Below are 15,608 nucleotides of genomic sequence, written 5' to 3' on the forward strand. Positions count from 1 at the left end.
TCATGGAAGGAAGAATAACATGGCCGGAGTACAAAGAATGCCAGAAACTGGAAGTATTAAGAAAGCGTTTATAGAAAAGCCTGAAGGGAGAAGGAGGAGAGGAAGGCGCAGGAAAAGGTGGCTTCAAGGTATAGAGGAAGACCTCAAAGCGCTGAGAGCTAGGGACTGTAGAAGGAATGCGATGGGCAAAGAAGAATGGAGGCAGGTGGCAATGGAAGCCAATGTTCTACGAGGACTGTAACACCGACCAGTAAGTAGGTAATCACAGAAAAATGGATAAAAATTTAATGAACTCATCTGATTGCGTTGCCCATGGCTTTGGTCGTTTCTCAGTGTTGTATTCTTGATTCTTTTCCAGTATTTACAGCATTTGGTAACACACCGCTTGCGATATTTATCAAATATCGTCTTGTACCGCCATCGTCTAGCATGAAAATTTTTAATACTTCTCTCAGTTTCGACTGTTGAACGTCATCACCAGCAGAGTACGTTTCTCGATTTCGGTATGTGTGTGGATGCAAACATGATGTTTCATCTCACACTATATAACGCCAAAAATACAGAACGTCAGAACTCAATATACATGTTTGTGTTTAAATTGAATGTAACTTCTGAAGTTCAAAAAATGGCTCTGAACACTATGGGACTTAACGTCTGAGGTCATCAGCCCCCTAGAACTTAGAACTACTTAAACCTAACTAATCTAAGGACATCACACACATCCATGCCCGAGGCTGGATTCGGACCTGCGACCGTAGCGGTCGCGCGGTTCCAGACTGTAGCGCCTAGAACCGCTCGGCCACCCCGGCTGGCTTCTGAAGTTCATTTCGTTTTATGACACGGTGTAGGTTCTGTGACAAGAAAAACTTCTTGCAGTGATTATTTGTAACAATCTAAATTGAGCGACAATAAGAGTTTTCGTAATAGCCGGTGGTGGTAAACCATGATTTTCGAATATATATCTTTACTAATTTAGCGGCCGCAGCGTCTCTCGCGTAGACTGTACGGCCTGCAGAGATTTTTGTTAATAATCGAATTTTTATGTTGTTCACAAGTTGCAACTCCTTCTAAGCTATGCATGCTAATTAAGGCCATATAAGCATGGTCTTTTCCGAAAGTATATCTGACCAAAAATAGTGAAAACGTGTATTTTTAAATTTCTAACTGAGAAGCCAAACTTAGATTTTCTTAAATTCAGCTTTAAAAATGCTTTCACAGTAAAATATTTTCATAAAAAATTTCATCCCCAATTTAACCCTCTTAGGGTTCAATTTCCAAATCACTGAAACAAGTATTTTTTTGTTTGTAACCGAGAAGTAAAATGCCAATGTTCGTAGATGTAGCTTTAAAAATACTTCAGCAATTTTTTAAATAATGATATATTTTCAAAAAATCTGCCACTATTTTACCCCCATAGTGTTTCTTTGTTTCTGACCGAGAAATCGAATACCGATTTTCGTATCTATAGCTTCAAAATTGCCTTAACAGCGACATGTTTCAAAAATAAACCTTCATCCCCTATTACACCGTTCTTGGGTTGAAATTACGTAAAATCTCTTTTTAAACGACGCCTACAGTACGTGATCCACACCGTCTCCAAATTTCAAGTTTGTGTCTTAAGCGGTTTGTGCTGGGCGTTGATGTATCAGTCAGTCAGTCAGGACATTCCCTTCAAACACAGAGATTATGGCGGTTCGAAATGATGAACACGTACGTGGAAAGACGCGTTCGTGCTGCCAGAAATGAGAAAAAATACGCATACGTTTACATGTCAAAAATACTTCTCATTCTGCGGCCTTGTCCACGTGAAAACCGGTTTGCACCGGAGCGACCATACTCGTAGTCGAGCGTTCTGCAAGGAACCAGCATTCCTTCTGGAGCAAACAGTAAACAAGCGCAAGCAAACATTATTCGACCTGGTTCGGCCCGCATTCGTATATACTCGTTCGTGTTCCGCTAGTTATGGGGTCTTTCAGTGAACCATCAAACGAAGCTCGCGAGCGATTCGCATCGGCGCTCGCAGCGTGGAAAACTTCGTGTTATTTTGCGCGCGAACTGCTTTTGTTATCGACGTTAGTCAACCGTAAACGCCGGAAAAACTCGGATAAGGAGAGGAAGGGAAAGGCCCTCCACTGAGGAAAACGAACAGAAACACTGCTTTCTGAGACCGTAGATTAAAACGACTGAAAGGAGAAACAGTCTCCTCATTTACACTCTCGCAAAGTCATAGTCTGCAGACATTGTTCACCATTGCAGTACTACTAACGAGGAAAACATAGCGTTTACTATAACTCGATTTCCCAGAAACTTCGCTCGGTGGAAGAGGGGTCAAAATAAGCGGATGGGTCTCGGGCTATCTGTCGATACTCGACCGATTCTGAAAAAATGACTATCGAAGTTTTCGACATACTTTATGTGCCTTTTACCGACGAGACAGAAGAAGCGGTGGCTTAGTGCCTAGAGTCGCGGCTTCATGCTTTCGCCCCTCGTATTTGAAACCCGATTCTTGTTTTTATTTTTGTTTTTCTTTTACCTGCCCAAGTCCGTAGATTACTACATGTATTCCAATGTATGTTGAAATAATGTTGTACGAATTCGTCTACTAATTGTGTGTCTAATGCATGAATAAGAAAAACAAAAAGCCAATAAATGGGTGGAAAAATTATTTGAAATTGTTATCGGTGGAATTCCGCTGATGCAACTTCATTCGTAATCCATAGCAAGCACAAGTTTTCGGAGAAGTGATCCGTTATGCATGGTCTGACGCGAAATTATTGCGAACGCGTGAAATCTTCGGCAATGATATCGCCGTTTCTTTCCCGAGTGGATTTATACGAAGAAATGTCTCTGTGCAAACCTGCCTTCCTGCGATGCTCATAGTGGTCGGAATTCCTACATTTCGAATGTTTCTACGGTCGTTATAATCCAAGGGAAAGCAGAACATCCTCCTGGAGAATAAACATAAGAATATAATATAAGGATTAAGAATTGCTGTAAGAATGAAATACAAGAATATGAATATTTAAAAAAAAACTGCGCAACCAGTACGGCTGAGCTTGTCGACTGCTAAAACAACGTCGAAAACTTTGACGATCGTTCTCTTAGAAACGGTCGACAACTAAAGATAAGCCGAGATACGTGTTCGTTTTGTTTTGGCTCGTCTTTCGCCAAGCGAAGTTCCTGAGAAATCGGATTATGAACTTGCTGTGTTCTCGTAAGTGAACCAGTTTTACTGATGAGTGCACATATTGATTTTAAATACTGTGAATTGTTATTCTTGTACTTTACACTAATCCAATGTATCACACATTATCTAAAGAAATTATCATACTAAAATATTTTGTATATCTTATTGTTGTTATTATTATATCCTATGCAACTGTGGCACAATACAAGTGCTAATGACAGCAAATTATATTTTGGAGGGGAGGGGGTGAAAAGAGGAAGGGACAATAAGAAACTGTGGAACCCATTGGACACGACCCTGCATCTGTGCTTGTTACAGCTGCCGGATGGTTATAATTACAGTGCAGCAACTCACGGGGTTCCACTGTGTGCTGTAACTATCGTATGACAGCGAAACATGATAAATATGCTAATGCGTTAATGCGGGGCCGATTTACACTGGGAAAAAATTTGTTTCAATTTGAGCTGCCAGGTACAAATTGAGCGCTGTACAGCAGCTTCCGACGTCTCCAGTGTTCACATTAAACGAATTGTGCAATCGTCGGTTAATAACAAAACCAACGTTATGGCTTTCTCACTTGTTAGACCTTTTCTGCCCACTTCTCGTTCATTAATCCATTACATATGGAAGCATTTCAATAAGTCTTTCTTGCATTCACAGCGCCAGATTTGCACCTGGTGACCAAAACTGGAACTATTTTTTTGCCTGCGTAAATTGGTTCCACATTAATACCTTAGAATATCTACCAAGTTTTGCTGCCATACTATAATTACAGCCCACATTTTTCCTCTGTGAGTAGCTGCATTTTAATTAAAATCACACGAATGCTGGCGTTTATCTGCGAGCGCTCGTAATTCTCTTTTCCTTCCGGTGTAAATGCGGCCTATAACGCTTGCGACTGGCTATAAACTGCTGTGTGTACTTGCCATGATGCTCCTGGCCCTCTACGGCTAGCGCGGTCTCCGCATGTTTATCTTGCCCCCTTACCGTCTCGGAGATGCGCATCCTTGCGACTGACGCCCGAAGCTCACTGGAAACAGTTGAGCAAGCGCCAGCCACTTCCCCTCCCTCAGATCAGCTGGTGGGGGAGTCGATGCGCAGTTCCCGCTGATTCGCACTGCACAAACAAAACAAGCGGCATACGTCAGCGCGGAGGGGACTTCCCTCTCTGCCGGCCTCGTCACGACTCTCTTCCTCGTGTCAAAGCCGGGGTACAGCGTCAAAAATAAGAGAGGATGAAGGCTGCAGAAACAGTGACGACGCACTATTTCAGACAAAATACTAGTCGCTTCCTTAAAAGACGCCATTAGTTACTACGGCGCTCTGTAGAAGCTGTAGCGACGGCAAAACTTCAACCACGTTTTGGCGCGTTATTGGAAACTCGCAGAAGTGTTCACGAGAGAGGATGGCGGACATTATATTTGGTCTTGATGAACTTGCTACGATTGCAATTGCTTTAGATGATGAGGAAAGAGAGCGGAAATTGGCAAGGCAATCAAAACGAACGTGGGTGAAGAAAATGATTTTCAAGAGAATGTGTGAAGGTGAATATCACACATTGTATAGAGAGCTGGAAGAAGAGGAGACGTCATTTTGTAAATATTTACGAATGTCGAGACAGCATTTTTTTTAATTTGCTGTCTTTGATAAGCAGCAGCATCAAGAAAGCAGGCACAAACATGCGCCGTGCAATTTCTCCACGAGAAAAACTAATGGTTTGTTTGAGGTGAGTCTGATGCTTCAGCTTTACCAATTCCTTTGAGGGTTCCTGTTCTGTAACTTAACGTATTTTATAGAACAGAATACTTATTGTAATCTGCACACTATCAACAAATTGATCTATAGGCTACACATTCACAGTTTATGGCCCCTTGTTATGTAGATCTAAATCTGCTACAGTTCGTCCTGCATAAACTTTGGCACTGCAGAGCACCAACTGCACACTGTATATGAGTGTGGAACATCGAACTTTTTACTGCAGTTGTACTTAAATAAGCTGTATCCATACGAAATGTTGAGTGAGACTCAGTACCAGAAAGTATGTAAATATATGCTATACATAAGTAAACTACTAGCCAAAATGACTACGTGGCGTACAATACTCGTATTTGCTTCGGAATGATAAGTATTACATATAAACATGGTCGAAATAAACTTTCACGACTCGCGAATAATTGTGAAATTGGAAAGCAGGAAGGCTCTAACCTCTGCTAAGCGTTTTCACCTCCTAATCGTGAGTACATACATACATAAATAGATGCAGGTGCGATGTTATACATCTAAATACATTATATACAAAATAAATATAGTCTGCAGTAGGCCTACAATATTCATACAGTTATTTACCTGGGCGACCGATAACCAATCCAATTTTCTTCCATCATCATCATCATCAGTTATATGCTATATTAGCAGGTCCTTTGCCTCTCCATTTTCTGCGATCCATTGCTTCCTTCTTAAGGCTGCTGTATGTTGTACCGTCCATCATGTTATCCAGTATCTGGAATCTCTTCCTTCCTCGCTTCCTTTTCCCTTCTACATAACCTTCTAAAACTGTTTTTAATCAGTCCGTCATTCTTTCTTAATATATGCCCAATCCAATTTCTTTTTCTTCTCTTTATTACATCGAGTAGCTGTCTTTTCTCTCCCACTCTTCTCAGTACCTCTTCATTTTTTACTCTGTCCATCCAACTTATTCTTTCCATCTTCCGCCATGTCCAGATCTCAAAAGCCTCCAGCCTTTCTTCCATATTTCTTCTTTAAACAAAGTGTCACTGTATTTTTTGCAGCTCGTGTCATGCAACTCCACATTTTGGCAAACAAGTTCGATTAACTTCTCGTCGTTCATGTTTATATAAAAAAAATTTATAACTAAAAACCCAGTAGATATTTTCGATGTGGAGAACACTGCTAGCAGAATCAAACTCGTGCCATGCGAGCAGCTGCAGAACAGACAGAAAAGTAACAGCCAATAGTAAGCAATTCGCCAACCAAGTGACCCCCACCGTCAACGTCAAACTATTCTTTCGAAGTATACTGGCCGGCAGGTAAACTTACGTTGACGTGACGTTGCCCACAGTGTGAACCTCGCCATTTGAAAGCATTGGACGAATTTTTGACGTCACGTGACCCGCGTTGACGTTGACGTGACGTTGCCCACCGCGTGAATCGAGCCGTAGAAAGGTGGACGAGGAGACAGTACAGCAGAAAGGAGCTACCGCGTTTGAATGTGTCCTCGGCCACACCTTGAATGAAGTTGCCCAATTTGTTGGTGTATCAACGCGGACTGCTCAACGTCTCTAAAAGAAATGATATACCCTGAGATGAAAAAAGTCACGAGATATCTCCTGATATCATGTCGGATCTCCTTTTGCCCTGTGTAGTGCAGCAGCTCGATGTGGTATGGACTCAACAAAAGTTGGAAGCCCCCTGCAGAAATAATGAGCCATGCTACCTCTACAGCCATCCATAATTGTGGAGGCATTGCTAGTGCCGAATTTTGTATACAGGGTGAAAAGTATTTAAACCGACAAACTCGAGTCCGAATTACGTCACGCGCTATCGCGCGTCTATAAAAGCGAGCGCAGCCCGCGAAGCGGATCATTCGCGCTGCTGCTGCTGCACAGGCAACTGCATTGAACGCTGCCAAGATGCCTTACAGAAGATATCGTCGTCGTGCAAGACAGACAATATATAAAACAATTGAAGACGTCGAAATGACAACATCAGCTGCTGACAAGAAAAAGGAAACTATCAAATCTGTCGCTGCACATTCTCTACTCGATGGACCCGCAGTCTTTTGTGGTTGCAGACTGAACTTCAGCATTGATATCAATGATTCCTTTACCCATGGCAACGGATGGTTGACAGTCGCTATTGTACGAGGTGGTACAGGCGTGCCCAATGTATCAGGACTGGAAAGCTTCGTCGATCGTGACGTCATAGCCTATCGAACATATCATGTGACTGAAAATGCAAATAAAGACTTTGGCAAATCATCATATATGTCACCCTCACCTTTTTCCTATACACGTAGCAGACGTAAGATATCTGTTAATGAAACTGTATTTATATGGATCAAAGGTAAAGGTACTTGTGAATATGTTAAATTTGTGGGCGATTTCCCTAAAGTCATTTTTTCCTATGAGGAGTATTTAAACCGGTACAGGAAGATTTCTCTGGCGACAAATTAATTAAACCAACAAACACTTTTCCATTTTTTATGACCTAGAGACAACTCATTAACACAACCCAATTTCAATTACAGTAGATTTTCAAAAATGTCTCAATTGACATGTAAACAAAGAATACACTGTCGGATAATGTTCTGACTGACACGGGCAAAAACCCCAGGAGTATCTTGAATTGTTCCTGCTGCTGCTACTATCAGGGCAACCAGATCCTCTTCTGATGCAACATCAGTTGCGTAAACATGGTTGCGCATCTCTCCCCACATAAAAAAGTCCAGAGGGGTCATATCTGGCGACCGACCAGGCCATGGTACATGACCACCTCTGCCAATCAACGTTTCTGGGAACCGTCGGTCCAGGAATCGACGCACACGACGACTGAAATGTGCCGGCGCCCCGTCATGTTGGAACCACATGCATTGTCTTGTAGGGAGCGGGACGTCTTCCACCAATTCTGGCAATGCTCTGGCGAGAAAATTGTAATAGTGCCTGCCATTTAATGGCCCACGTAGCAGATACAGCCCAATTAAATAGTCCCCAACAACACCGATCCACACATTAACGACGAACCGCACTTGATGAGCGCTAGTAACTGTGGCATGTGGGTTATCCTTACTCCAAACATGCGAATTGTGCATGTTGAAGACTCCATCTCGCCCGAACGTTGCTTCATCGGTAAACAACACAGAGGATGGAAATGTAGGATGCATTTCACACTGTTCCAGGTACCACTGCGAAAACTGTGCTCTGGGTGGATAATCAACTGGTTCCAGGTTGTGGACACGCTGTAAGTGAAATGGACTTAACAATTGCTCTCGAAGGACTGTTCTTACATTCGTCTGATTCGTCCCCATGTTACGTGCAATTGAACGAGTGAAGGATCCCGCCCCACATTCTGCAAGACAGCTTCCTCAAATTGCAGCGTTCTTACCGTGCGACGGCGTCCCTGTCCAGGTAATCTGTTAAATGATTCGGTCTCACGCAGCCGTTGGTACATAGCAGCAAAGGTCGTATGATGCGGGATACGGCGATTAGGATATTTTTGTTGATAAACCCGCTGTGCAGCTCGTCCGTTGTGGTGCGCTACGTAGTACGCACCAACTATATCAGTGTACTCACTCCAGGTGTATCGCTCCATTAGTAAACAGAGACAGTACACTACTACACTGGTGGACAGCAGTTGCCTACAACTGAAGAGCGTAATACGCCCTCTAACATCTGAAGAGTGCAATACGGCCTCCACCGGTTTAAATAATCCTCATAGGAAAAAATGGCATTAGGGAAAAATATTTGTTTTGATGTCCCCTACAACCTCCCACAGTTTGTCGGTTTAAATACTTTTCACCCTGCATGCACTGACGTCTCGCTTATGTTCAATTGGATTCGTGTCGGGCGATCTGGGAGGCCAAATCCTTCGCTCGAACTGTGCAGAATATTCTTCAAACCAATCGCGAACAGCTGTGGCCTGCTGACATTTCGCATTGTCATTCATAAAAATTCGGTTGTTGTTTGGGAACAAGAAGTCCATGAATGGCTGAAAATGGTCTCCAAGCAACCAGACATAACCACTGCCAGTCAATGATCGATTCATTTCGGCCAGAGGACCCAGCCCACACCATCATGGAGTCACCAACATCTTGCACAGTGCCTTATTGGCAACTTTGGTCATGGCTTCGTGGTGTCTGTGCTAAGCTCGAAACTTACCATCGACTCTTACCAACTGAAATCGCGACTTATCTGACCAGGTCACAGTTTTTCAGTCGTCTGGTGTCCAACCGATACGGTCAAAAGCCCAATAGAGGTGCTGCAGGCGATGTGCTGCTAGCAAAAGCACTCGAATCGGTCGTTTGCTGCCTTAGCCCATTAATGCCAAATTTGACCGCATTGTGCTAATGGACACGTTCGTCGTACGTCCCACACTGATTTCTGTGGTTATTTCATGCAGTGTTGCCTGTCAGTTAATACTGACAACACTACGCAAACGCCGATGCTCTCGGTCGTTAAGTAAAGCCCGTCGGCCACTGCGTTGTCTTTAGCGAAAGGTAATGCCTGAAATTTGGTATTCTCGGCACACTCTTGACACTGTGGAATTGAATTCCCTAACGATTTCTGAAACAGAATGTTCCATACGTCTAGCTCCAACTACTATTCGGCGTTCAAAGTCTGTTAACTACCTTCGTGCGGGCATAATCATATCGGAAACCTTTTTACATGAATCATCTGAGTACAAATGACAAATCCGCTTTTTAATTATTTATTTTATTAAATTTTTAAAAATTCTTTTCATTTCCAGTCCCTGCTGCTTGAGAGATTTTTTAAGTTTTATTCCGCCAATGCACGGCCTTTTTACACCTTTTGTGCACGATAGTACCACCATCTGTTTATGTATAAATTGCTAACCCATGACTTTTGTCACCTCAGTGTACCTCTTACAGTCATGGGCGTCCGAATAATTTTTTTCAGGAAGGGGCAAGATTCTAAAACCACCATTTTTGACAAGATTTACAGAAAATATGTAACACTTATTGCATCTGACACCTTCAATACTTATCCAGTCAATATTTCGGAAGTAGATTATTTTCATACTTCTGTATACCCTCTAATGGCATGACCTAACTTTCAGTAACTAAAGTAGGATTATGGAATTAAGGTACGACACTTTCGACACAATTTAATTAAAAAGACGTAAGTAACGTTCCCTCTCAATAATAAATGCAAAAAAGACCGCTAATCTTACACCGTTGTTGTTATTGTGGTCTTCAGTCCTGAGACTGGTTTGATGCAGCTCTCCATGCTACTCTATCCTGTGCAAGCTTCTTCATCTCCCAGGACCTACTGCAGCCTACATCCTTCTGAATCTGCTTAGTGTATTTATCTCTTGGTCTCCCTCTACGATTTTTAACCTCCACGCTGCCCTCCAATACTAAATTGGTGATCCCTTGATGCCTCAGAACATGTCCTACCAACCGATCCCTTCTTCTAGTCAAGTTGTGCCACAAACTCCTCCTGTCCCCAATTCTATTCAATACCTCCTCATTAGTTATGTGATCTACCCATTTAATCTTCAGCATTCTTCTGTAGCACCACATCTCGAAAGCTTCTATTCTCTTCTTGTCCAAACTATTTATCGTCCATGCTTCATTTCCATACAAGGCCACATTCCATACAAATACTTTCAGAAACGACTTCCTGACTCTTAAATCTATACTCGATGTTAACAAATTTCTCTTCTTCAGAAACACTTTCCTTGCCATTGCCAGTCTACATTTTATATCCTCTCTACTTCGACCATCATCAATTATTTTGCTCCCCAAATAGCGAAACTCCTTTACTACTTTAAGTGTCTCATTTCCCAATCTAATTCCCTCAGCATCACCTGACTTAATTCGACTACATTCCATTATCCGCGTTTTGCTTTTGTTGATGTTCATCTTATACCCTCCTTTCAATACACTGTCCATTCCGTTCAACTGCTCTTCCAAGTCCTTTGCTGTCTCTGACAGAAATACAATGTCATCGGTGAACCTCAAAGTTTTTATTTCTATTCCATAGATTTTAATACCTAGTCTGAATTTTTCTTTTGTTTCCTTTACTGCTTGCTCAATATACAGATTGAATATCATCGGGGATAGGCTACAACCCTGTCTCACTCCCTTCCCAACCACTGCTTCCCTTTCATGTCCCTTGACTCTTATAACTGCCATCTGGTTTCTGTACAAATTGTAAATAGCGTTTCGCTTCCTGTATTTTACCCCTGCCACCTTTAGAATTTGAAAGACAGTATTCTAGTCAACATTGTCAAAAGCTTTCCCTAAGTCTCCCACTATATCTAAATTTAACCTACCCATTTCCCTCTTTAAATTTTCTAACCTACCTGCCCGATTAAGGGATCTGACATTCCACGCTCTGATCCGTAGAACGCCAATTTTCTTTCTCCGGAAAACAACCTCCTCTTGAGTTGTCCCTGCCCGCAGATCCGAATGGGGGACTATTTTACTTCCGGAATATTTTACCCAAGAGGACGCCATCATAATTTAACCATACAGTAAAGCTGCATGCCCTCGGGAAAAAAAAACAGCCTTTCGCAGTACCAGCACAGCAAGGCCGTTTTGGTTAGTGTTGCAAGGCCAGATCAGTCAGTCATCCAGACCGTTGCCCCTGTAACTACTGAAAAGGCTGCTGCCCCTCTTCAGGAACCACACGATTGACTGGCCTCTCAACAGTACCCCTCCGTTGTGGTTGCACCTACAGTACGGCTATCTGTATTGCTGAGGCATGCAGGCATCCCCATCAACGGCAAGGTCCATGGTTCATTGGCGGGGGGGGGGGGGGGGGGGGGGAAATCTTACACCATGATAACTAAAATCCACAGTAATTATTATAACTGCGAGGAATGGCACAGCAAACAGGTTAGGCTTCACGGGGAGACTGGGCGTTTCCCTCGCGATGCCGTCACCACGTACCTTCCAAGACCCTAATGGCCACTTTTCCCCGCTCTCCCCTATCTATCTTTACTAGTTCGTGAAAATGTATTTCGTCTTTTTTATTCAACGGTCTGCAATGACATTCTCATCTCACTAAATTCTGCGTATGAGTCTAGTTAGGAACTGAAACTAGAAAACTTCACAAAAATGTTTTCATTCACTCACCAACAGTATTAGGTTTACACTGAAAATTGAAAATCCGAAAGCGAAAAGAAAACAGGTCACTTAAGCAAATGCCGTTGATTTTCAACAAACACAAATAAAAAATGTCAAAAATACTCTTCTGCCATCTGAAAACTTTTTTTACCTTAACTTCACATCAGACTGTGTTAGTGGTTGTTTCATGCCTTCTAATTTTTAGTGTTGTTCAGCACAATAAAAGCTGATTCTGTGTAGCATATAATGAAAGTTGAAAAACGTGTGTTCTGAAAGCTACATTTATTTGGGTGAAGAGTAACTCAGTGAGAGCATTCGACGAGATGACTATAGGAAACTTTAAAAAAACATCCACCGAATTGATTGTTACAAGCTACTTTTATCATACACGAACTGATCCAAAATGGTCCTTATATATCCAGTTTGACACACTGTCGTGCACCAATGGCAGCTAGGGTTTATTCGTAATTCTATGACTTGACGTTGCGCTGTCTTGGGCTTCCTGTAGTTTGAGTAGGTACCAACTCCTGGAGAGCACATATCTTCGATCTGGAAATTTCATCATTCATCTCTTCTAGTGCAGAAAACCGTTGTTCTTCCTTTCGAATGATGTAATGGTCGATAGGTGCAGCGTAAACATTCTTTAGCGTCTACTACACTCCATCTGTCGAGTAAAACTGAATGCTTTCTCAGCAAGCCTTGATAAGTCTTATTCGTTCTCGACAAATAATACAGTATAATTAACGATCGTCAGTTGGGGAAGAGAGTGTCCTTATGGGAAATGGATGTTGGGCAAGTGAGCTCCTGCGATGTTAATACTGTGTAAGCGAATTGTCTCTTTCTGTATCTCTTCTAGTGCAGAAAACCGTTGTTCTTCCTTTCGAATGATGTAATGGTCGATAGGTGCAGCGTAAACATTCTTTAGCGTCTACTACACTCCATCTGTCGAGTAAAACTGAATGCTTTCTCAGCAAGCCTTGATAAGTCTTATTCGTTCTCGACAAATAATACAGTATAATTAACGATCGTCAGTTGGGGAAGAGAGTGTCCTTATGGGAAATGGATGTTGGGCAAGTGAGCTCCGGCGATGTTAATACTGTGTAAGCGAATTGTCTCTTTCTGTAGCTCGATAAGGGCTGTGTGAGGAAGTGACATACAGAAGTTGGGGGCTCTATTTCGGCAACATTGTTATAAGAGTAACGTTGCCGTAATGGCCACAGCGACAAGAAAATGAGGTAATTTCCCGTGAACGACCTGACAACTAAACCCAAGTTATGTAGCACTTGCTATAGCCGCAATGTTTTCCTTTGCATTCGGGAGTTCTAAGTCTCCTATTTAGTAGAATTTCTACCAGTCACTTCTGAAAACAGCTGAAAATTCTCTAATGAACAATAATCCTTATTGCAGATTTCAGGAGGGGGCGCTGTCCCGTCCACCCCCTCCCCCCCCCCCCCCTTGCGAAAATCTGCGATCACAACCCACTGTGTGAGGAAACGGAGTGTCGTAACCAATAGGACTAAGGAATCTCATCAAAGGTCTTTGCTCACAACGGCACATAAAGCTTCACATTTCAAATGGACGAAACATCGCTGAATCTGGATTTAAATGCTGTAGCTAGAGAGAAGACAGGAGTGGTAAGATGCTGGGTTACAAAACAAAAAAAAACATTTGAACCAGAAATGGCTATTTATTTATTTAAAAATGGTACTGCAGATATGTGTGTATTTCTTTAGCATGTCTTCAGTAAGACTGAGAAACTTCAATAAATGAAAACAAATGAACAGCACACTTTTAGAATTAGAAACTGAACAATTTAGCTCAAGATAGTAAACTTTCAAGCTTCATTTCACTCCGGTGGTTGTGTCTATCAAGACAGTATTAACTAAACCAAAGAGGAAAACATTTCCATTAGCAGAAGTTACACACCAATATACTACGATAAGTACACGTATAGTTATCAGCTCATAGCAGGTACTGAGCGACAGTTAAAGAACACTATAAGACAAATGAGCAACCATGACAGATGTGCAGATAAATTTAAGAAACAACGGTCAACTAGTTTCAATTAACGGTAATATAGTTAACATTCCGCGTCCGCAAGCTAGCCCAAATAATACTTCTACATCATAAATCAGGCTCCAATCCAGCAAAAAAGAACATCTGTAAAACAAACAAAAAAAACAGAAATCCTCGGCAGTGTACACAGCTTGCCTTTTTTTTTTAAATCTATACAAAGGCGTAGAAATATAATTCGAAGCAAAGTGCCCAGACGGCTTCAATTAAGACAGGAGAACTGAACTTGCTTTTTTGCTGAGTACACACTACAGATACAACTCAAATTTTCCACGAATTATGAGCAGAACACAAAGGCAACAGGCAGAAATAATCGCGAAACAAATCAAAATCGACTAAATAACGGTAGGCTCCTGTTACCAACACTGGGGTTATCTGAAACATTGAATACACTCTAAGGAGAGAAAAAAAAGGCACCAAGAAGGATATCGGTAAATGGGCGTACAAGTACAGACAAACAAATGAGTAAAAAAGAACTCCGTCTTCAGGCCACAAGTGGCCCATCCGGACCATCTGACCGCCGTGTCATCCTCAGATAAGGATGCGGATAGGAGCTTGTAGTCAGCACACCGCTCTCCCGGTCGTTACGATGGCTTTCTTTTTTTCCGGAACCGCTACTATTCTATCTAGTAGCTCCTCAATCGGCATCACAAGTCTGAGTGCACCCCGAAAAATAGCAACAGCGCATGGTGGTCCAGATGGTCACCCATCAAAGTGCTGGCCACGCCCGACAGCGCTTAACTTCGGTGAACTGACGGGAACCGGTGTATCCACTGCGGCAAGGCCGTTACGAAACAAATGATTACAGTTTCTGAAAAATTGGGTGATTTACTCAAGACAAGTCAATAACGCATTGGTCCACCTCTTACCCTAATGCAAGCAGTTATTAGGCTTGGCATTGATTGGCAGAGTTGTTGGATGTCCTTTTGAGAGACGTCGTGCCATATTCTGTCCAACTGGCGCGTTAGATTGTCACAATTCCGAGCTGGTTGGTGGGCTCCAAACGTTATCAGTTTGCGCTGGAGTCATGGACTGTGCGGCTGGTCCCAGCGAAGGTTCGAGTCCTCCCTCGGGCATGCGTGTGTGTGTTTGTCCTTAGGATAATTTAGGTTAAGTAGTGTGTAAGCTTAGGGACTGATGACCTTAGCAGTTAAGTCCCATAAGATTTCACATACATTTTTACATTTTGTTATCAGTTTGGAAGAGATCCGGCGACCTTGCTGGCCGAGGTAGAGCCCGGCAGGCACGAAGACAAACGCTCTCCGTGTACTGTAATGGTGCCTCTGATGACCACCACAGGGATCCTGCTATGAAATGGCGCCCCAGAAATCAGGTTGTCGGGCTGTCTGGCGGGCTACAGTCTCGTTTGTACCCCACCGCTTCCCAGGGCATCTCCAGAATGTCTCTGCTGGTCATCTGGAATCGGTTCGAAGCGAGATCCATCACTGAAGACTATTCTACTGCAGTCAATGAGATTCCAGGCCGAAGACGTGTCTGGAGATGCCCTGGACTATGGTG

General features: G+C 42.6%; 1 protein-coding gene and 1 pseudogene across 1 annotated transcript in view; both read right to left on the bottom strand.

The window, feature by feature from the left end:
* The window catches only part of LOC124613969 (peptidoglycan-recognition protein SC1a/b-like), a 61,319-nt gene extending 57,073 nt beyond the window's left edge, over window positions 1-4,246 (bottom strand). The window contains exon 1 of the mRNA XM_047142756.1: window positions 4,114-4,246. Within this exon, the coding sequence (XP_046998712.1) occupies window positions 4,114-4,192 (79 nt within the window). The 5' untranslated portion in view covers window positions 4,193-4,246. The remainder of the gene's footprint in view (window positions 1-4,113) is intronic.
* A 10,518-nt stretch (window positions 4,247-14,764) lies between these two features.
* On the bottom strand, window positions 14,765-14,882 carry LOC124614328 (annotated as a pseudogene).
* Window positions 14,883-15,608: the final 726 nt, after the last annotated feature.

The sequence above is a fragment of the Schistocerca americana genome, chromosome 4 (assembly GCF_021461395.2).
Source record: "Schistocerca americana isolate TAMUIC-IGC-003095 chromosome 4, iqSchAmer2.1, whole genome shotgun sequence".
NCBI lineage: Eukaryota > Metazoa > Arthropoda > Insecta > Orthoptera > Acrididae > Schistocerca > Schistocerca americana.